General features: G+C 49.3%; 1 protein-coding gene across 1 annotated transcript in view; it reads right to left on the bottom strand.

Annotated features, from left to right (window-relative positions):
* Window positions 1–22,195, bottom strand: part of MYO5B (myosin VB) — a 147,008-nt gene that overhangs the window by 102,390 nt on the left and 22,423 nt on the right. Inside the window, exons 2-4 of the mRNA XM_068176078.1 lie at window positions 16,530–16,640; window positions 12,132–12,303; window positions 9,164–9,308 (exon numbers count right to left, since the gene is read on the bottom strand). Of these exons, the coding sequence (XP_068032179.1) occupies window positions 9,164–9,308; window positions 12,132–12,303; window positions 16,530–16,640 (428 nt within the window). The remainder of the gene's footprint in view (window positions 1–9,163; window positions 9,309–12,131; window positions 12,304–16,529; window positions 16,641–22,195) is intronic.

Here is a 22,195-nt window from a genome sequence, read left to right as displayed (position 1 = left end):
GCTGCCCAAGGCAAACAAAAATCAGTTGGTTATGAAGAGAAAGAGCACTTCAGATTCCTTTGCTGATTAGCACTGGCTGCTAATTACCAGCCTTTACATCCAGGGAACATATTTCCCTGCCTGTTAAAGCAGTCAGTCCTTCACCTGCAGCAACACAGAGAACACTGCTGCCCTCGGAGGAGCCCCCAGACAGCCTGGGAAAGGTGTGGAGAAGCATCCACACCCCAAGCTGCCCAGCTGGACCCAGAGCAATCTGCACTGAGCAGAAGTGTGGCACTGCTCAGTGTTTCCATGTGCAGGCCCCACCACTTTATCTAATTAATGCAGGGCAGAACATCCCTGGAAACTCTTCACTTCAGAAAAGGGGATGGTCGAGCCACTGCAATAAAAAAAGGGTTTTAATCCAGGGATGGGTCTCACCACTGCTCTGCCAGAGACAGAGGAGACAGGGGACACCTCAGTGCAGATATTTACACCCTCAGCCTTCAGCAACACTGCCTGAAAACAGTATTTGAAGACAAATATACCCAAAATGTTCTTCGGACATATATATATCACCAGTTGGAATTTTTCCAAGGTCAGCTTTCTTTAAAGCAACAATCCAAACCCATGAGAAGGGACCTGGAATATCTAGGACTTGTTTTCACAGTCATTCCTTCAGAAAATCACCACTGGCACAAGCAGCTTAACTGCCCAACTTTATCCTGGTCTCTGCAGTGAGAGCAAAACCAGTTGCACTGAAAACACAGCTTTTCCAAGAGGGAAAAGGATCTGGAATAAATGAAGGCAGAGCCAGACCCTGTGAATAATTGTCAGGGGTCACTCCAGCTTTAATCCCAGATCTGACACTAATTCTCTTTGTCGTGGAATGAGTCAATAAGTCTCTCCACCATGGAAATCATATTTAACCTACTTCTTTCAGGTTGCTTGGAGGATTAGTGTTCATAAAGCAATCTGAAGATTAAAAATCCTTTAAGTACTGCAGTTTGAATTAAGCCTGACCACAATGAGAACACCCACAAAAGCCCCGATGCATTTCTCCATTGTCAGTGCTGCCAAGGCTAAGAATGAGCATAGCTACTGCATTGTGTTGCTAGAAATACAAAGAATGCAATAACTTAATTACCACTGGATTGCATCCCTCGAGTACTAACAACAATGATGAAAAACTCAGACTCTGCTTTCAAATGAACAAACAGAAGTTGCACTCTGGAGGTGAAAATCAGAGTGTTGCAGCATCGTAACACAGAGAAAAACCTTCTCTGAAATGGTCTCTGAAGCCAGGAGTCGTTCCCATTTCTGTGGGATGACCGGAATTTGGAGCAGCGTCACTGTTGAGAGTGGCAGCAGCTTCTTTTATTTGTTGGATCTAATTTGGGTTTTTAGAATCCCTGGCATTGTTACTCAAGGCAAACAGAAAACCGCAGTAGTAGGGGCAGTTACATTTTTCCCTCAGAGGAACCCAAGAAGATATTTTTCATCCAGTTGAACAAGAATGTTTAAGGACTTGTTTTCTGTTTGCATGTTCAAATATCAGCTGCAAATGCACATTTTATGGTGGAGCTGCTGAAGCCAGCAGCACTACAAGCACAGATTTTCACAGGCTACATATTTGGGTCATTTTTTACTCTGTATCTTTCATAAACAGCATGGATTACTCTAAACAACCTTTTTTTTTACACAGAAAACTGTGTTCAACATAGATAATTTTCTTTTTGAAGGGATAACTTTTGATCCTGTGTCACGTACCAGTAGGGGAAAAACAACACTGTTTTCACCAACAATCTACACCCATATCAGAGCTTCAAAACACATCCTGGTCACAAAGAAAGAGTTGGATTACAAAGAGGTGGACTTGAGTTGAACCTAATTATCCTGATGGGTCCCTTCCAGCTCAGCATGTCCCGTGATTCTAAGATGCACTGGGGGTGATGCTTTCCCCGGGATTCACCCTGCGCAGATTTGGAGCCCATCTGCTCACACCCCACTGGGTTTCAGCAAGGAGCCAGAGGGAAAATGCAGCCTTCAATGCCTCGGTTGCTGGGAAAAAGCTTAAAAGCAGGACTGTGGCCCAGAATGGGCAAGGACAAGCACGCTTACAGAGATCAGGCAAGGTGCAGCATGAACTTTCTCCTGTGCGGCGCTCGGTGAAGCAGGGACTCATAAAAAGAAGGTGAGCTGGACAGGAACCAAACGCAGATCCGAACCAATGTGGCTAATCATACGTTCTCAATTTATTGTTTATATGATGGCAGTTTATATACACTTCTAGATAGTTTACAATCGTGAGCACACTCTCATTGGCAAGCAAATATTGTTTGTCTTAAGGTGGCTAAAGTCTCACACTGCAGACCTATACTAGTTCACACCTAGATAGCTCAGCATACTGTGGTAAACCTTAACATAATTTCTAACTGCGCCACATACTTATTTCTACCTGTGCCATAGGCTTCAAGGCCTCACCGAGGCCCGTATCTGAGGCCTAGGCTGGGGCAGCTCAACCTTCTCTCTAAACATACAAACCGTGACCTCTTTCTCTCAGAAATTCTTCTACAGCTCACCGCCAGCTCGGCGGGGCAGGGCTGCTCCCTCTGTTTAACACTCATCAACCCCACGCTCCCAGCGCCGAGGCCAAACCCCACGGAGCAGACCACGGCATCTCTGCAGAGGTCAGAGTGCTTCCATGAGGTGTGTTCCAGCACTCCAGGCGTTTTCCCCATGGGAGCGCTGGGGCTCGCACAGGCCCCGGCCTGTTAATGCCCCTTCTGCCCCAAACGCTTCGCACAGCTGGCTGGAAACGCCCATCCAGCAGCACAGAAAACCCTCACAGCTCCGAGCTTCTGCGAAATGCCGAGCTGTCTCCAGTCTGGATGACCTTCTCGCAGGACTGATGCTTTGCACACCCCGTCGGGGAGGAACACAAGCTCCTCGGCCTTCACGGAAACGAGGTCAGCAATTCCTTTGTGTGCTGTTCCCAAGGAGAGCAAAACACGCACCCGGCCAGCTTCCTCAGCTCTCTGGCACCCTGATGCTCTTTTCTGTGCCGGGATCACACCACAGAGCATCCCTGGCTCCAGCCCAGGCCACCTGCAAGCTGCTGGAGCGCTGCAGAGGGAGGAGGCTTGAGGCTGCGTCCTCCCAAAAAGCACCGCACACAGGAAGGAGCCCTTGGATGCTGGGCCAGCAGATCAGCTTTGGAGTGCCAGGAGGACGAGTCAGCTGCTCTTCCACCCCATGCCAGCCCCAGAAAGAAGGTTCTTCTGACTGACCACCGACCTAAGCCACTGCTGCTTAGAAAACCCACACTGCCATCTGACTAATTAATCAGTTGACGAGCACAACGAAAACCCCAGAAAGGGATTTTCAGAAACCACGCTCTGGGTTCCCCATCCCGAGACCTCCAGAAGTTCACTGAGGATGTGGGGTGGCCAGCAGTGACTGGGAGGTGGGCAAGGCCAACCACAAGTCTTTGGGCTCTGATGATGTAATTATGCTCATAAATGCTGTTTTGAATGTTTAATGATACTTGGTGTTACAGCTGTCTCCCCTCGGAGCTCCAGCAGTTCTCCTGCATCACAGCAGTAGTTACATGTTCGATGCAGGCAATTATCCCTCCTTTCTGGTCAGTGGTATTTCACACACACACACTCATTACTTTCAGCAAGGCACTGGCCTTTCTCTACCTTAAGCTTTCCCATGCCCGTAATGTCCCATTTATGAGTATTTGTGATTTTTCTATAGGGGATGTTTCATTTATTATTAAATCTGCAAATAATCTAGCAAATAGCACTGTCTCTATTCTGAATTGCCAAAAAGGAAAAAAAAATTACATTTACAAAAAGTTAATTAGTTAGCTACTTCTCAGAGCATCTCTGTTCACTGCCACAGCAAGTAAGACCAGAGGGTCACTCCTCCAGCTCTTGGGAAACATTTCCTGGAGTGTCTCGCAATTATTTTTTTTTCTACATATCACCTCGGGAGAAGAAAAGCAATCTCTGAGGTCTTACACCAGCACCAGCACGTTCATGGGATAGCTCCTGCAAAACCTCCTCCCCTCATTCCCATCCCACTTTAAACAGAAAAGAACTCCCTCACTTTTGCAACTTCCTAAATTCAAGGCTCTTGAGTTATTTTTCTTCTGGTCCCCTTTTTAGACCAGAGCTTTACTTTCGGGATGATCCCTGCTGCACAGCCCCAGTGAGCTGCAGCACAGCTCAGCCCCACAGCTCCCCACAAGTCCCCACCCAGCCTCATTCCCCTGGAGACAAAAAAAAAACCCTTCCCTGCCTTTAATATAACACAGGATTCAGCCTTATTTACTGTGCCAGTCTGATTCCCCTTGCATCTCTGTCGGGGGCTAATCTCTCTTTTAACTCCTCTCTGCTCTCTCTTTGTACAGCTTTAAATCCTCCTGTAAAAGCTTGAAATCTGAAATGCTATGAAAAGACATCCCCCACCGTGCCCATACCCCTCCCCAAGTCTATTTGCTTGTGTGCAGGGCTGTTGCTGCAATTTCTGCTCTTTTCCAGCTCCAGCATTGCCCCCCAGAGTGGAAAAAGAGAGCCGTGGTCACCTCAGGCAGCCCCAGTGGCACCTGCCTCTCTGCAGGACACAGACTGTGTCCTGCAGGGAGCAGCGATTTTGACAGTGCAGTGCAAAGCCTGGAAGCGCTAACTTCCAATAAAAATGGAAAACCACTGCTACATCGAGTTACGTGTCTGCAGTCCAAGTGTTGAAGCACTTGGTGACAGAAGCGGCGTGTGGGCAGTGGGGCTGAAGGCAGGAGACACCCTATTTTCATACAATTTACAATTCAGGAATTATACAACAGATGCTGAGCCCGTTTGGAGCTTCAGACACCAGGCAGGGGTTATCTGGTACCCACTGAGCTGCTGCTCAGACAAGATATGCAGAAGTTGAACTCATCCATCAAATCACTCCTGCATTTCTTGTTTGATTTCTTCTGCAAGAACTATCAACAACACTGTGAGCAGATTCTCAAGGAAGGAGGAAATTCCAGTCCAACCAACAGGTTACCAGGACAATTGCCTTCCCACTGACATTGCAAGGGTCAGGTAAGGCCCTAAACAAAACAAAAGCCACCAAGAAAAAGAACCTCAACAAACCCAAAAGAATTAAGAAACTTTACTTGGGCTAGCAGCTCCTGGCTTGTGCCCAGAACGAACCCAGCCGGTACAAAAGGAAGAGACAAGGGCCAATGACAGAAAAGTCACACAAATATATCCACTGTAGTGGTTTTCCTGATAGACTCAGCCCAGCATCACGTGAAAACATGAGGACCACACTGACAAGTTGAGCTGGCAAGAATGAAAATGGAACTGCAGACAAGATGGGGAATATCTAAGTAAAAATACAGCTAAAGCTCCCAAAGGGTGGAAGGGGGAAGCTGGTGTTGCACTGTCACCATCCAAATTTCCTCCATGGAGCTGGCAACAACTAGTGGGTCACATTCAGGGGTCAGAGCATGAATCATGAACTCTGTAAGGTTGGAAAAGCCCTTCCAAGGCCATCAAGTCCCAGCTGTGCCCGATCACCAGCCCAGAGCACTCAGTGCCATGTCCAGTCCTTCCTTGGACACCTCCAGGGATGGGCACTCCACACCTCCCTGGGCAGCCCCTGCCAAGGCCTGAGCACCCTTTCCATGGAGAAATTCCTGCTGCTGTCCAACCTGAGCCTCCCCTGGCCCAGCCTGAGGCCGTTCCCTCTCCTCCTGTCTCTGTTCCCTGGGAGCAGACCCCAACCCCCCCGGCTGTCCCCTCCCAGGAGTTGTGCAGAGCCACAAGGTCCCCCCTGAGCCTCCTTTTCTCCAGGCTGAGCCCTTTCCAGCTCCCTCAGCCGCTCCTGGGGCTCCAGCCCCTTCCCCGCCCCATTCCCTGCCCTGGACACTCTCCAGCTCCTCCGTGTCCTTGTCATGAAGAGCTCAGAGCTGTCCCCAGCTTGGCCTCGGCAGTGCTGGCACAGTGCAGAGTGAAACATGTGCTGCTCAGGACAAGCTGACTGCAGTAGAAATGCAGGTTCTCCAGAGGGAATTTTTTGCCAGACTCCAGGCTCCTGCCCAGAGCGATGACACACAGGGAAATTAGAGCCAGGAAGTGGGCACACAAGGCATCCTTTGTTCCTCTGCGAGAAAAGCAAGAATCAGCCAGGGCATCAGCGGCTGTGCTGTCCCTCCGTGTGACCATGGCACAGCTTTCAGACTGCTCCCAGGAGGGCAAACACCTTCTGTGGCCCCCCAGCCCCACTGCACCTCTCCAGGACAGGACCCTGAGCAGAGCAGGTGCCTGCACTGCCCTGCAGGCAATCCGTGTCCCAGGGCACTCTCTGCTTCCAACCAAGGGCCACTAATAATCACTAAATGATCTGTCCTTCCACCATCCCAACACTTGACTCCTCCGCCTCCAGCTGCAGCCCTTGGAGCAAACTGACTCCATGCTGCTCATTTTGTTTAAAACAACACAGTTTCAGTGTGTTTAGTCCCACACTGGGTGTCTGGGGAGTTTCTAAAGAGCTGGTCACTGTAAAAATTAGAGGATGTCACATATGAATTTTAATCACTTGCCCTTTTTTTGTTGCTTTTTTTTAAGCTGTTTCACATGCAAGTGCTGCAAGAGCAACCTCTTTGTGAAAAGCTCATACTTAAACGGGAGTTTTAACGCACACTGAATCCACTGTAGGTGTTCAGGTGCTTTATGAAAAATTCTGACTCAAAACTAGAAAACAGGGATCAGATGTTGTTACACAACATCTGCATCCCCCTTGTACAGCCCACCAATGGCTTTTATTTTTTCCCTTTTCCTTTTTTTTTTCTCCTTTTTTTTTCCTTTTAAATTGGCATTTTCTGATGGCAGGACAAAAGCAAACACAGGATGCCACACAGTCATCTGTGAAGGTGCCTTCTGTCCCATCTCTTGGGCACTGAGGTTGAGGCAGTGGGAAAGCACAGGAGCAAGTCACCAACACTTGTACACACCGACTGCCCTACACTCTGCCCTGCCACCCTGTGTCTGCATGGAAAGCTCAGAGAAATAAAAATCTCATTACCTCCAATTTTTCTCATTTAACAAAGAGTCTTTAAGTTTTGTGCCATTTTCCCTTGCCATCCACCCAATCCCATTCAATCCCCTTCACTGTGCTTCCCCTGTGTGTTCTGGGCTACTCATGGACATAAAATATTCAAAAAACCCCAGGACTGGCCAAGCTGTTTTCCTGCTCTCAGTCACCTTGCAAGTTTGACCTTCTAAGACGGCAGGCTTGAGTTTTATTCCTGATCTATACGGATGCACCAGACATAATCTAATTCTTTAAAAGCTGAACTGAAACACAAGTGATATTTTTGCACCAGTTTAGGTTTAACAAGCCACATCCCACCTCACCCTAAAGCAGTAAAGCTGAGCTGCAGACACTAGGCATCCCACAGAGTCAGCATTTCAGCTTAAAAAAATGGCAAAAAGAAGTCCTTTTCAGTGGCCTTTGTCCATCACCCAGGAGCTATGCCATCCACACCCCCTGCCCCAACAGCTCCACCACTCTCCTTGGAGCACCGTGGAGGGAAAAGCTGAGATCAAGCTGCAGAGAACACAACAGCCACCCAGAAGCACTCAGACTTAAAACTCATTGTGCTACATTTGAAGGCAGATTTCAAATAACCAGGTAGATTCCTCTAATCGATGTCCCAATCTCCTCTCAGCCCTGTCTGAAACCCTCTTTTGTACCCAAGCCTGCAATTACCATAATAACAGCCCAAAACAGGGAGCACCAGAGGAGCACTGAGCAGTGAGCACCTTGCCTAAGAGCTCTGAAGGTGGTTATTTTCCTGTCCCCTTGAAAACAGAGCAGTCTGAACCACCCAGAGACATCAGTTATCCCTTATGAGTTGCTGTCAAAAGTAGCTTTGTTCTGATAAGGAGGAAAGCAGAGACAAGCATTGCTGGCTAGAGCTGTTAGCCCACTGCCTGCAAAACTCCTGAGGGATGTGGGAGAACAGCACCTAGCAAACTTCAGCACCTGAAGTTTGTCCCTAGCACAAACTTCAGCAGAAAAGCGAGTTGCTGCCTTGTATTTTAGACACTTGCCCTGGAAAACCCACAGGTCCTGTCCACATGGGTCAGCAAAACCCTGGTATCTTCTAAAAAGAACCCTGCAGCTTGCTGCTCAGTCTGGAGTCGCACAAGGACAAAATCCTAAGTCTTCCTCTTTCTACAGGCAGCTCCCCAAATTCCTGAACTCTTCTCAAAGCAGTTTTGCCCAGACCACAAGCACTTGCAGGAGTGAACTGCAGGTTGGACTCTGTTTGGGTGCAATCCATCCGATCTCTGGCCATGGCAGTGCTCCTCCAGATGCATTTCTGGATTGATATCCAGATAATTTTTATTAGAAATGCATCCTAACTCACCACTGAAATCCAGACACAGCAGAAAGAAAGAACCTTGGAAAATGGTTCAGGGCTTACTTACTCTTGCTATTAAAAGCCAGGGCTGTACAAAATCTCAGCTAATCCACAAGCAAACAAAAACACGCTGTGTGAGTCCTGACAACTGTAATAAAATGATCCCTGGTACAACAATTTTCAGTTTCCTCTCCAGTTCTCTTTTGTATCATGACTTACTTGTTAAGAACAAAATCCTACATTTGTCCGCAGCAGCACAACAAGCACAGAAATAAATAAAGTAAAACTCTCACCATATCCATCTGGTGAAGACACTGCTTTGAGGGACCCATAAATATCTCCAAGTATCTGCCAGCTACCACCTAACCCTCACAATGTCTCCATGAAACAACAACTAACATTAGCTTCTGGATTAAGTTTGATTATCTAACCGAATTATCTGAAATGTGGTTTCCTCTAAGCTATTATACATGACATTTGCAGAGTGGTTTGAATTTCTTCCAGGAAACTCATCCAAGAAGCAATAAGAGAGGGATCCCCCACAGAACCCCTGAGCTCCTGAGGACCAGAGGGATCCCCGTCAGCCCAGCAGTCTGGGTGCAATACTGGGATCAAGTTATTAGGCAGAATTAATTAGAAATACCTGACCTCCAGCCCGCTCTCTGTCACGAATTTGCTTTCACTGAGTATCTGGAGCATTTAATGGCATCTTTGCCCACTTTGGACCCAAGCCTCCGTGGCTGGGCCCCCACTGACCTGGCCATCTGGTTGTAGGCTTCCTCGGCCACGGCGAAGATGTGGGGGTCCATGTCCCCTATGTTCTGGCCGCTGTAGGCGTAGATGACATCCTGCTCGTAGATTGGCAGCTGCTCATAGGGGTTGATGGCCACCAGCACGATACCTGAGGGCAGACAGACAGGCAGATACATTACAAACCAAGCAAGGGGTTGATATTTCAGGGTTTTCAGAGCTTGTGTTAGTTGCTTCAGTAAGATTTTTAAAATACAGTGATTGAGAGTTAACAAAAGAAAGTGAGTGGGGAAGGGCTCGTAATTCTTATCTCGGCATCCCCTTCAAGAGCAAGGCAGCAAGCCCCTGTACAGCTACAGAGGAGATGCACAAAACTGGTGAGAAAAGCAAAAATATGCAATAATCTCCATTGTGTGAAGACAGACTTTGCAGGAGGAGTGAGGAGAGATCAACGCAGCCTGAGCCAGCACTACAGAAAAGCAATTTCTGTGCAACCAAAGCTCTGCTAGACCCGAACAAACATCCCGGGTTTTCCCCTGGCTTGGGTTGCAAGTAAAAACTCCTAACAAAGAATGTGCCCAAATCAAACTGAAATACATAAATCACAGGAAAGGAATGTCAGAGTCTGCTCTGAGGCTCTAATGCCTGCCTCCTCTCCAGCTCTGGGCACTGAGCTGGGACCTAATGAGAGGCCAAGCCACGCATGTGCTTCCCGTGGGCTCCAGGAGCTGCTCTGCACCCAGGTGCTGACCAAGCTCCACCTGTGAGGAGTTTTGGGTCAGGCAGGTGTCAGCTGTCCCGGCAAGGAGCTCCAGGAGCACCGGGCTGTGGGGCCAGCGTTGTGCACCTGGCTGTGGGGCCAGCATTGTGCACCGGGCTGTGGGGCCAGTCTGTGCACCGGGCTGTGGGGCCAGCGTCGTGCACCGGGCTGTGGGGCCAGCGCTGTGCACCTGGCTGTGGGGCCAGCATTGTGCACCGGGCTGTGGGGCCAGCATTGTGCACCGGGCTGTGGGGCCAGCATTGTGCACCGGGCTGTGGGGTCAGCATTGTGCACCGGGCTGTGGGGCCAGCATTGTGCACCGGGCTGTGGGGCCAGTGTTGTGCACCAGGCTGTGGGGCCAGCATTGTGCACCTGGCTGTGGGGCCAGCGCTGTGCACCGGGCTGTGGGGCCAGCGTTGTGCACCGGGCTGTGGGGTCAGTGTTGTGCACCAGGCTGTGGGGCCAGCATTGTGCACCTGGCTGTGGGGCCAGCATTGTGCACCTGGCTGTGGGGCCAGCATCGTGCACCTGGCTGTGGGGTCAGCATTGTGCACCGGGCTGTGGGGACAGCATTGTGCACCAGGCTGTGGGGTCAGCATTGTGCACCTGGCTGTGGGGCCAGCGTTGTGCACCGGGCTGTGGGGCCAGCATTGTGCACCAGGCTGTGGGGTCAGTGCTGTGCTCCCAGCCTGGCCGGTCAAAGGCTCGGGCACACTCCAACTACAGGAGCACAGGAACTCTCTGCGTGCAGCAAACACCAGGAAAGGCAAAGGTCAATGACTGTCACACCACCTGCCCCTGCAGGACACTGACCCAGCTGCTTCACCTCCCCGAGCCCTGCTCCTGCCTGCTTGCCTCCCGGTTCTTCTCAGGTCACCTGCCAATTTTCCCTGACTCACCAAAACCACGACGCAAACGAAGCTGAAGGGCTCTGCTCACTTCAGACAAGCACCTTCCTGCCCTTCCCAGCCACTTCATAACCAAAGCACAAGGCGTGCTGCAGCCAGGCAGAGCTTTGCAACTAAACCTACACAGCCCAAACACCTGCATCTCCATAAATGCTGCGCTCCAGATGACCATGAACCTTCACAAGAAGCTGCCCTCACAAAACCTCACTGATTTTGGGTGAGAGCAGGCCTGTGGGTGACATGTGACAGGCACATGTGCAGCTGCAAAAGGCTACAAGTTATGCCAGTAATCCAACATTACACATCATTAAATACTGAAAGTTAACATCACTGAGAGCCACAGAGGCTACGTATTTTCAGGGTACTGCTTTAAAAAGTCATCTCCTCCTGCCGAGCATTTCCTCTGCAGCCCCAAACTGTAACACAGTCACAGCTGTACACACAGCTTCACCAGGACAAGGGGCAATGGCTTCCCATCTTCCCACTGCCAGAGGGCAGGCACAGATTGGACATTGGGAACCAGGAATTGCTGGCTGGGAGGGTGGGCAGGCCCTGGCACAGGGTGCCCAGAGCAGCTGGGGCCGCCCCTGGATCCCTGGGAGTGTCCAAGGCCAGGCTGGACAGGGCTTGGAGCAGCCTGGGATAGTGGAAGTTGGGGGTTGGAACAAGATGATTCTTAAAACCCCTTCCAACCCAAACAAGTCTGGCATTCTATGTATTGCCTTCTTTCCTTTCCTGTTAATTTTTCAAGCTGCAGCTTGATGCTGTCCATACACAGGTAATTGCTGTCCTGAACAGCTTTGGCAAGGCACCCTCCCTAAAAATCACAAACCCAAGGTCACACCTGCCCTCCTCCTTCTCTGAATTTGGAAGTTAGATAATTCCCAAAGCCATGAAGAAAAGGAAGGAAATGGCAGCGCTGGAAGGTTTTTTGCATTTTTTTCTGGAGGAAAACCTGCTATGGACATTCATCAGTAATACCTCTCTGTCTGGCATGCTGCTGTTCACTGATTTTTTAAGTCCTACTTTTCCCCTGTGGGGGCTGCCAAGCACATGCAAGGCTGGCCTCAAACTCATCTGTCAAGATGTTCCCACCAAGAGCAGGTGGACCATGAGCTTAGCAAGGTCACAGTGCACCAGCCCTCAAAAATCATCTCTGGTTTTACACACACTCATGCCTCCCATACACCCTAAACCCTCCGCCCCCAGACTTTCCTCATGCTGCAGCCCCTGATTGATGGTCTCAAGGGGTTTCTCTGTGGCCCCACAACCTTTCAGGAGCTGAACGTGTGGTCTGGACACTCACCACAGTAGGTGTAGATGTGGTTGGACTCGAGGAACCTGACTTTGAGGTTGTGCAGGACCGCAGGCTCGTGCAGGTAGCTCAGGGCTGTCAGGTCATTCTGCCCCACCAGGATGTCTGGATTGCGTAGTAAGGGCAGCTCACTCCCTTGGAGGTCAATGGGGTATTCATAGAGCTGAGGAGATACACGAGGAGCACAGAAACACAAAAAAACAACTATTGTAAATGCAGGTGAACTCAGTGGGAAGAAATGATGATGTCTGATTCTAGTTCAGAAGGCTGAATGATTTCTTTATTTTAACTGTACTATAATACATTAACATTCTATTTAAAGGAGATACTAAAACTACATTTTCTAACTACTATATCTAACCTGGTGACCCTCTTGTGAGAGTCTAGACACAGGTGGATTTGATTGGCCATCAGGCTCCAACAATCCTCACCAGAATCTATTCAAGGAATTACCCCAGGTAAACAATTCTCCAAACACATTCCACATGGGAAAAACAAGGAGCAGAAATAGAAATTGTTTTCTCTTTCTTCCCTCTGAGCTCCTCTATGAAAAAGTCTTGAAAGAGAGAAGAATGTGCCTGCCACAAACGACAGCTTCTTTAATGGCTTGTAGCTTTTCCAGGCATAACTCCTGCTACTGTTAAGCACTTACACGCCCTGCTCTAAATTTAATTAAAAGCCCCTTGATGATAAATGCTATAGGGACCTGGATGACAGACTGCCAGGCCGTCCCTCTGGCAATGGCTTGGAGCTGACCATCACATGGTCCTGGTAGGCACTGATGGTCCAAAAGCACCAACCTGGCCATACCTGAGTCATCTTCAGGCCAGCCTTGGGACAAACAGCCTGCAGCCAGCTCCGAGCAGTGGCAGGCTGTGGATATTCTCAGTTCAGTCAGAGAGAAAAAGAGAAAGATTTCTGCCAGGCTAAGCTTGGGAAAAAGTCCGGGAGGAATGTAAACCATCTGTTATCTTGCTTTCCGTTCATATTGTTTATAGATATGTTCTATCACACTGACCCAAGTCCAGTGTAACAATCAGGTGAAATGTTTTTACTCTAAGACCAGTGGAATCAATGTTCATGATGTCCTCTATAAAAGAAGGTAAGTGCTTTTGAGTAAACACTAATTTTGCCTTCTGAAATTGTACGAGTCATTTCGCCTGTCCCTGCCTCAACCACAGGCAGCATATAGAAACCCACAGCTTCATCTGATCTAAGCATCTCCCTGCTCATGGAAAAGCAGCCTCCTTCCAAACTAGACCGTGTTCTTACCATCAGAGCGGTTTCTCAGCTCATTTTTAATTCAAGCTGCTTTTATACCTGAAGCCTGGCACCCCTTGGGGCACAGAGGACATGGAGAAGCACGGAGTCCCTGCTGCTGAAGTGTTTGAGGAGCCAGGTTACGCTGCTGAAGTTGGCATATGGGCAGCCTTATGCTATTTTTGACTCGTCCCCAAATGAGCAACAGAGCCATCAACTAAAGAAAAACTGCATTTTTTTTCTTTACAGATGAAAGAAAAAAAAATTTCCAGTGATGCTGCTTCCCACAGGGTGCCTCAGAAAGGAGGCCTGATGCTCTAGCTCCCATCAGAAGGGAGGAATCCCAGCTTCCAGACAAAACCACTGGATCCCTGCCCGTGCAAACAGCACAAGGAAAGCTGACCCAAGTGCACGAGGACAGGCTCCCTCAGCACGTCTGACAACCTCAGGCTGGTTTTATCCTCCAGTTCCACGTTGTCAATGCCAATTTTCAAGAGTTTGCACTCAGTCTCACATCTTAATGGCAAACACACCAGGGATGCCCTGTGATATTTAACAGCCAGCTCTTCATTCGGAGGGAGCACTCCTGCATACAGAGCAGAGCCAGAAACCACAAAACCCGAGAAGACTCACTTAAAGCACAAGGACAAAAGGAAGCACTGAACAGCTGGGTATTGCACGCTGGCTGTCAGGAACAAAAGGCTTTCTACAGCTTTGAATCCCCTGAAGGTATGTGTGCTGGGTATCCCCAGCCTGATGCACACAAGTGCTGCTCCCCTTTGCCAGAGCTTTTCAGTCCATCATGACACGGATCCAGGCAGGGCTTCATACAGGAAAGCATCAAACAGGGCAGTCCCAGAGACCTTGGGTCTCTAGCACAACCCCAAAATGAGATGTTCCATGTTCCACCATGACTGTGACACGCTTATTAAGCTACAACCTACAACACCTGGTAATCCTTTCGTCACCTTCTACTTTAATGTTGCTGATCCTGAACTCAGCTACACAAAAGGATTAGACCTTGTAGGACTCCTCAGTCCCTTTAGTTTCCAGGGAAATAGCCAGATTAAAGGGGAAAAACATAATTCCTGCCCAAGTGCTGAAACTACAGATATCAACCAGGAAGGGAGGATGGGGGTGGTAGCACTCAGCAACAGGAGCAGGTGTACTTTGGCAGCCTCAGCACAAGTGGAAGAAAGGAGCTCCTGTGGGTGAGACGGGCCCCCACACACCCATCAGTGTCCCAGCCCTGGCTCCAACAGCACAAGGACGTGGAGCTGCTGGAGCCAGCCCAGAGGAGGCCACGGAGCTGCTGCCAGGGCTGGAGCCCCTCTGCTCTGGAGCCAGCCTGGCACAGCTGGGGCTGTGCAGCTGCACAAGAGAAGGCTCCAGGGAGAGCTCAGAGCCCCTGCCAGGGCCTCAAGGGGCTCCAGGAGAGCTGCAGAGGGACTGGGGACAAGGCATGCAGGGACAGGACAAGGGGGAATTACCTTGAGCTGAAGGACAGTAGGCCTAGGTAAGATATTAGGAGTAAATTCTTTGCTGTAATGGTAGTGAGGCCCTGGCACAGGGTGCCCAGAGCAGCTGTGGCTGCCCCTGGATCCCTGGCAGTGCCCAAGGCCAGGCTGGACGGGGCTTGGAGCACCCTGGGATAGTGGAAGGTGTCCCTGCTTATGGCAGGGGGTGGAATGGGATGAACTTTAAGGTCCTTCCAACCCAAACCATTCCATGACAAAATGGTGATACTATGCCTAGTGCTTCCAAGGGATTGCAGGGTAGCATCTGTGCATCTCCTCATCCAGATTTATCTCTGTGGAAGGTAAAAAGGCATCAAGCATCCTCCACCCTTTATCCTCCCCAGAAAGCTGCCCTATGCTGGAAGAGCAAACTGGGCAGGACAACAAGAGCAGCCGAGGCTGAGCCAGGGAGAAGCAATGGCACCAAGGACTGGGTGCAGATCCCAACATCAACCACATTCTCTGCAAAGCTGGCACACTCACACAGTGCCAGCAGCCTGTGCTTTAGCTGCTCTGAAGGAAAAACTGTTTTGACAAACTGCCTAATCAACCACAGCTCGCTCCTGTTCTCCATCTTCCATCAGGCAATATGGTGAAAATGCTCCCCACAGCGGGGAAATGTCTGGCTTGGAGGGGATGGGAACTACTCGCCCTGCTCGGCACATGTGAATTTGTAGTGGGTGGTCTCTACTAACTCTTCCAGGCATCGGAGCAGATCACACTCTAGACAGTTCAGGAAACCCCACCTGCTCAATGAAGAAAGATGGTTTAGGTGCAATTCTTCATGAAAAATGTATTTATTCTTCCAGCTACAGCAGGCAGCTCATTGTGGGTACACAGCACGGCTGCTCCCTTCCCATCAACTGGGAATTTGCAGCTGATGCAAATGCCGTGGTTAACCTAATCTGCAATTCCCTGCTGTCACCCAACGTCCCACTCCACGAGGTTTTTGTGTGGAACAGAGAGCAGCTGCTCCTCCCCAGCCTCTGTCCTGCTCTGGGGATGATTAATTGCTGCCTGTACACACGCTCCAGCCCGGGCTGTTTGCGCATTTGGAGCCAGCGCTTGCTAGAGAACATCTACATTTAAATGAGTTTTGTGGTTTTGCCTTTTAAAAGCTTTTCTTATTTAAAAATAAAGCAGAGAAAAAAGAGGTTTACGTAAGATTATACTCGGAGAGAAAAACTAAGGCGTGGAGAAAGCTGTTGCACAGCAGTCACCTCTGAGCCGTGTGTGGGTTTTCCATCAGTACCCCAGGTTGAGTGGATGCCACCAGCCGTGCTCTCCACAATTTATTCAGCAGCAAAAAGCACAGACTGGCATTTCTGACATACTGCTGCTATTAAAAAAAAAAATACATCCTGGTATCGCAGACTGTTACAAGTTTGCCAGGAGATGAAAAGAGGTGATGGAGGTCAAGGGCTTTTCTCGCAACCTACTATAAAACACAAGTGTCTAGGGAGGGACCAGGCAGGAAAAAGCTGGAAGTGTTAAAGTAAAAAAAAACACATTTTAAACCACTTCACAGAAACTATGAAATGGCTCAGCCTTCTTCACACATTAATTCGAAGCTTTAAATTGCTAAAAAGAATAATGACATTCAAAAGCTTACAGTTTCATCTTCAAGTTTCAGCTGGAGGCTTTTATCTCCCTCTTTGTAATCCTTGGTAATTTCTGCTGATCTCCAAACTTCATCAGGGTCAGGAATCCAAACTCTAGTGTACTGGAGAGGTGGAAAAGAAAAGAAAAGAAAGAAAAAGTTTAAACATGATGAAACCTCAGGAAATTAACTGAGAAATAAATTAATTCTTCAGTAATACAGCCTCACACTTGTGGTAAAGTCAATGCAGCTAAAACATTTATCTTAGTAAAAGAAAAAATAAATCCAGTTTTAGTTCTTGGGGTAAATTACAGACCAGAAGTCTAATTTTCTCCTGGACAAGGTGTACACTGGCTCGTTACCAATCTAACAAAGCAGAGTCTCAAGGTAAACGTGGAATTTAATTTCCCTGGGAAGAAAAAAACAGCCTGCCAGAAGGCTTTTATGAAACAACACAATTCACCCCCAGCAGTCCCTACACCAAAGTGTGTTTATTTTGCTCAAAACAAGGCAGTTTGGTCCCCACAGAGCAAGCCCTGACCCCAACCCACAGCCACAGGCAGAGGCAGACAAATGAGGATACCAAAGCCAGCTCCTCCAGCTGGGGGTGAACACACAAACAGGCTCCAGGAACACGCTTGGATTTAAATGAATTACCTAATAAGGTTAAATTTAACCTTCTTTTTGCATCTGCAAAGCTAGGGCCACCAAGGGGGACCTATGCAGCCCAGCCCAAGTGCCCATGAGGGCTTTGGCTGTGGGACTCACGGAGCCAGGCTGGTGCTGGGACTCCTCCAGCCCACAGAGCCAACAGGAACCCTCCGATAACCACGGATTTACTGATCCTTTGGGGCAGCTCTCCCCTCTGTTCCTCCTGCTGATTGAAATGAGAGCTACAGCACCTTATTCCTACTCAAAGCACCAGGGGCTGGGGGAAATGCCAGCCAACCCAAGTGACGGCAGCCCCAGAGCCCCCAAGGTGGTTTTGGCCTTCATTTGAAACCAAACCCCGGCACACAATGTCCAAGTAACATTTTGTGGCAACCGACGAGTTAACACAGCAGCAGCCACCACCTGACAGGCCACTTTGCGGCTGAAAAGCAATAGATTTTTATATGTTATCACACGTAATTATTTTTAGAGCTGCTCAATAGCTACAGCAGCAGGAACCTTTAGATGTTAATGGAGACACACAATCATATTCCCAGAACAACAGTTTTACCCGGGAGTGGGGGAAAAGATGCAAAAACTTGAATTTTCTCAGCATGCCAGCTCTAGCACCTCATGAGCCTTCAGTGCTCCCCTGCCACGAAGAAGGGACGCTGCAGTGGGGAAGGGGCTGGCTGGGACCCCTACCAGCCCACCACTGTGGATTCATCCAGTGCCAGCTCTCTGCTGGCAAAAAGTGAGATTCAAACTCGCTCAAGAAGTGCCCGAAATAGCCAAGGATCAGGATGTACCCGGCTCAGGGCAGCTTCAAACACAAGGTGTTGCTGGTCTTGGCAACCTTGCAAATGTTCCACCTGCACACGGGGCTGGGCTGAGCCCTGGACCTGCCTGGACTGGTGGCTGCAGACAGGGACACACTGACCCCGGAGCAGGCTGAAATGGGGTGCCTTTGAGGGTGAAACCTGGGTACAGCTGCAGCAGCAGCACGAGGCCCCACGGGCCACCCTCAGCGATTCATCACCAGCCACGGCCAGGAGCCACCCATGTGTGACAGGAGGGTGACAGCTCTCAGCACCCACTGCCCACAGCCTGGTGGGGGTGTGCACATCCCACCAGCCACCCTGACCACAGCACTACAGAGTTATAATAACAATAACAATAATAAAAAAAAACCTGATTTTCCCAGACTTTGTGCACACACACACAAGCGCGCTCGCGCGCGCGCATGCAAGGGGGCATGCAGGACAGAGAGCACCACACAGGACAGAACACACCACACAGGACAGGATTCACCATGCAGGACAGAACACACCACACAGGAGAGAACACACCACGCAGGACAGAACACACCACGCAGGACAGACGTGTTTGCAAGGCCCCAGGAGCCCTGGGGACAACCCTGGCTGGCAGATCCCAGGTGGGGTCAAGCACTCCCCGCACCGAGTGCTGCCCACCCTCTGCAGAGCCAGGGGCTGTTGGCACAGGCTGCTGTGAATGCAGCTCCCCAAGCATCTCTAATGCTGTCCTCTCGTGCGTGCACACACACACGTCCAGGGAGAGGGAACACCATTCATCCCGTTGTGCTTCTCCACCGTCTTCCCCTCCCCGCTGCTCTCCCGGCAGGGCAGGCTGCTACACAAACCCCCATCCGAGCCCTCCCTTTCGGCCATAAATCCCAGATATGTCAGCCACACCGCGCTGGGATAAAAGCACTTTGTCACGGGTACATCTTTACAAGGCCAGCTTTAATTAGAACCTGACGAGGCCTGGGGGCAGCCCTCGGTGGGGTCACGCTGGGCTCACCACCCTCACCTCCCCTGCATTCCCTGCCTCTGACCTCTGCAACCTGCTCCCCAAAACAGCCTCACACCCCCTCTTTTTGACAAATCAACCCACTCGGGTGAGGGTTACCGTGTCACCAAAACCAGGGCGCTGGCAGGTGCCCACCCAGGCGTGGGTGGGGAGAGCATCCCTGTGAGCTGCTGCTTCCAATAATCACATTTCCAGCATCATTTTAGCACTCCACAAGCCTTGTCCGGGCTTCCTGAGAGCTTTAACAGCCTCTTGATCTGCTGGAGGAGCTTGTTCTAAGGGAGAGGGCACACAGGCCCATCTCAAAGCACTGGGAATGAAGGATTAACTTGACTTTGGGCTCAGGAGACACAACCCTGGGCAAACCCCACTCAACCTCCGGACACTCCAGGGTTTCCATACATTTTCCCTTTTTAATTTGTTTTTTAAGAAAAAGATTCCTTCCGTCCTCGAGGATGACTTTAAACAAAATGCTAAAATTAACCAGAAATAGCTCCACAGGCTTGGCCTCTAAAAAAAAAAAAATAAAAAAAAAAATCTGGTTTACTTTGTGACTTTTTTTAACCAGATCCCCAGTAAAGCCATTCAGCGCTCTCACTGCCTCTTGCATTATTCCACACAGCTTAAGCAGAAGCTTAATAAATTCAATCCCCACCTCCTGATTTGATTTAGATTTTAGCAGGCTGCTGCTGCGGATGTAGATTAAAACCAACATTAAATTAGAAGAGGCAGGTCTTGTTTTACTGTTTCAAAGCCCTCAGTGCTGGCCAAAGGCACTCCCAGCAAGCTCTGGGAAACGTGCTCCATCTCAGCGAGGAGAGATGCAGCTCTGCAGGCAAGGAGTTACAACTCCGTGGACAGAGCATCATTTTCATTACATTAAGAAAATTGTATCACATTCCGTTAAGTAAAAAATATTAAAAACCAGCGATCTCAGCTTCGTCTGGGCCTTTTGGCGGTTGCAAGTCTTCGTGGCGAGCTGGACATCAGCAAATCCATCTTTATTATTACTGGGTTTTAATCCCCTGAGTTATTTCAGGAATGCCAACACTCACAGCTGACCCCGGGAAGTTTTCATTGCTCCTGGGTCAAGGGCATTTTTCCAGGGGCATCCTTCCAACAAACTGCAGCAAACCCAGAATACTGGCAATAAAAGAGCAACAACCACCTCACCACTGGGAGTTCAGTAACAGAGGTGAGCACATAGCCTGTCATGACAAAGGGCCTTCCACGCAGGTTAAGAAAATCTTACGAAAAGACTTTATTGAAAACAGAAACAGTGATTTTTTTTAAAAAAAATCAAAGGTGAACACACAAATGTTAACTAGAACAAGGTGGAAATTGGGACAAGTCTCTGTATATTTTTCTCTGTAAAGCAAGCACACTTCTACTTTTCTCCCTTTGCAGTGGGCTTATTGCTAACTTCATTCTATATTGTTCAGTGTCCAGTATTGCTGGATGCTTTCGAAGAGGACTAAAAATACACACAAAAGAAAAACCAGCACAGATGTCAGCCCTGACTTCCTGAGAATATTTATATTTACACACCCAGCCTGTGAATGGTTAAGCAGCTTACACTCAAACACACCAATAACCACCTTCCAGCTCTCACTCACAAGCTATCTATTACTAAAACTGAGGTTTTCCCAAACAGTGCTTTTCTCAAGTAAGAGGAAATTTCACGCTGAACATGGAATTTAAAGTGGCCATATCACACACTCGGGGTGTCATTTTTCTGTTCCTTATTTTCATTTTTAAACTAGTATCCAAGATCTCTTCCCAGCAATAATTTAAAGAGGCTCTTCCAGAAATTTAAAAAAAAACACCGCAAAGAGGACATTACTTGCAGCCCCTGTCTGGATGTCCACAGCTTCTCTCTCAGCCCCTGTGCTGTATCAAACTTCTCTTCATTAATTTTCATTAATACAGACCAGGGCTGAGCTGGGGTCAGCAGCACGGGTGGTTTGGCCCATGCTCTGCCACTGTGCCCGAGGCAGCAGGGTCCCACAGGTGGTTATTGAAGGAGTGGCTCTGCTGTGGTCAGTGTGTTTGTGTTTGCAAACCAGCTGCGCCCGTGGGTGCTGGGAAGAGCCACTGGATGCGTGCTGGCATGGGGGGGGACACAGAAAGGGACCTCTCCTGGGTGCCCTGCAGCCTTAATCTTCCCTTCTGCCCCACTTGGCAGTGACTCAGGAGAAAAATCTGCTTCGCCCGTGACACAGCAAGGCACCGCGAGGTGCTCTGGCAGCCAGGCAAAATATCTCCATTAAGGGACTTGTGGATCATTACCTTTTTTATTATTATTTACATTGCTGAATATTGAGGCAGATGGCAAGCCATAATCCTCCCTTTCCCATCCTCTGGATGAGATTTTAATCCCAGGAGCAATTTCTCCCCTGCCTGACAGACAAGCCAGGCTCAAATTTATGTCAGGGCTCCCTAAGCTGTGCCGTGACCGCGGGACCTGCTGACCCCGGTGTCTCAGCCCGGTCTGGCTTCTCAGCCTGCTGCTGGGTACCGCCAGCTGGCACACCCTCACAGGGGACAGGAGCGGGTGGCAGAGGGTGTCCCTGCCTGCTACAGGGTGGGCAGGGATGTCCCATGGTTGCACACCTCTCCCGGTGCTGGTACCCGATGCTGGCGAGGAAAAAACACAAATCCAGCACCTCCAGCACAAGCCCAGAGGGTATCCCCTCAAAACAGGGACCTCTAGTAGCAAAAGACCAACTTCTTCCTCACCCTAAATCCCCACAAACACCAAAACGACTGGCAAATCATCATTTCAACTCCGAGTGGGGGACACACAATACAACAGCAACATACTCTAGGGATAGGGAAAAAAATAAATAGTGTTTTACTTCTTAAAAAGCACAAAAAACATCATTTTGAGCTACAGAATGAAAGTGCTAACTTGCTGAGGGTGTTAAATATAAAGGGAAAGACAGTGGCACTCTGAAGGAGCATCTCTAATTCCTCAGCATGAGAACGAGCAAATTGAGTGTTTCCCAGGGCTGATAAAAATGTACAAAAACAAACAGCAGAGCCAAGGAAGATGGGCATTATCTACACCACCCCTCATATTCCACATCATCCTCGTGCTAGTGGAGACGGACCCTGGACAAACACACAAATGCACACCCAGACAGGCAGGGCGTCCAAATTTTGGGGAGCACCTCTCCATCCCCAGGCACTGCAGG

The sequence above is a fragment of the Anomalospiza imberbis genome, chromosome Z (genome assembly GCF_031753505.1).
Source record: "Anomalospiza imberbis isolate Cuckoo-Finch-1a 21T00152 chromosome Z, ASM3175350v1, whole genome shotgun sequence".
NCBI lineage: Eukaryota > Metazoa > Chordata > Aves > Passeriformes > Viduidae > Anomalospiza > Anomalospiza imberbis.
This window is presented reverse-complemented; position numbering and strand designations above follow the sequence as displayed.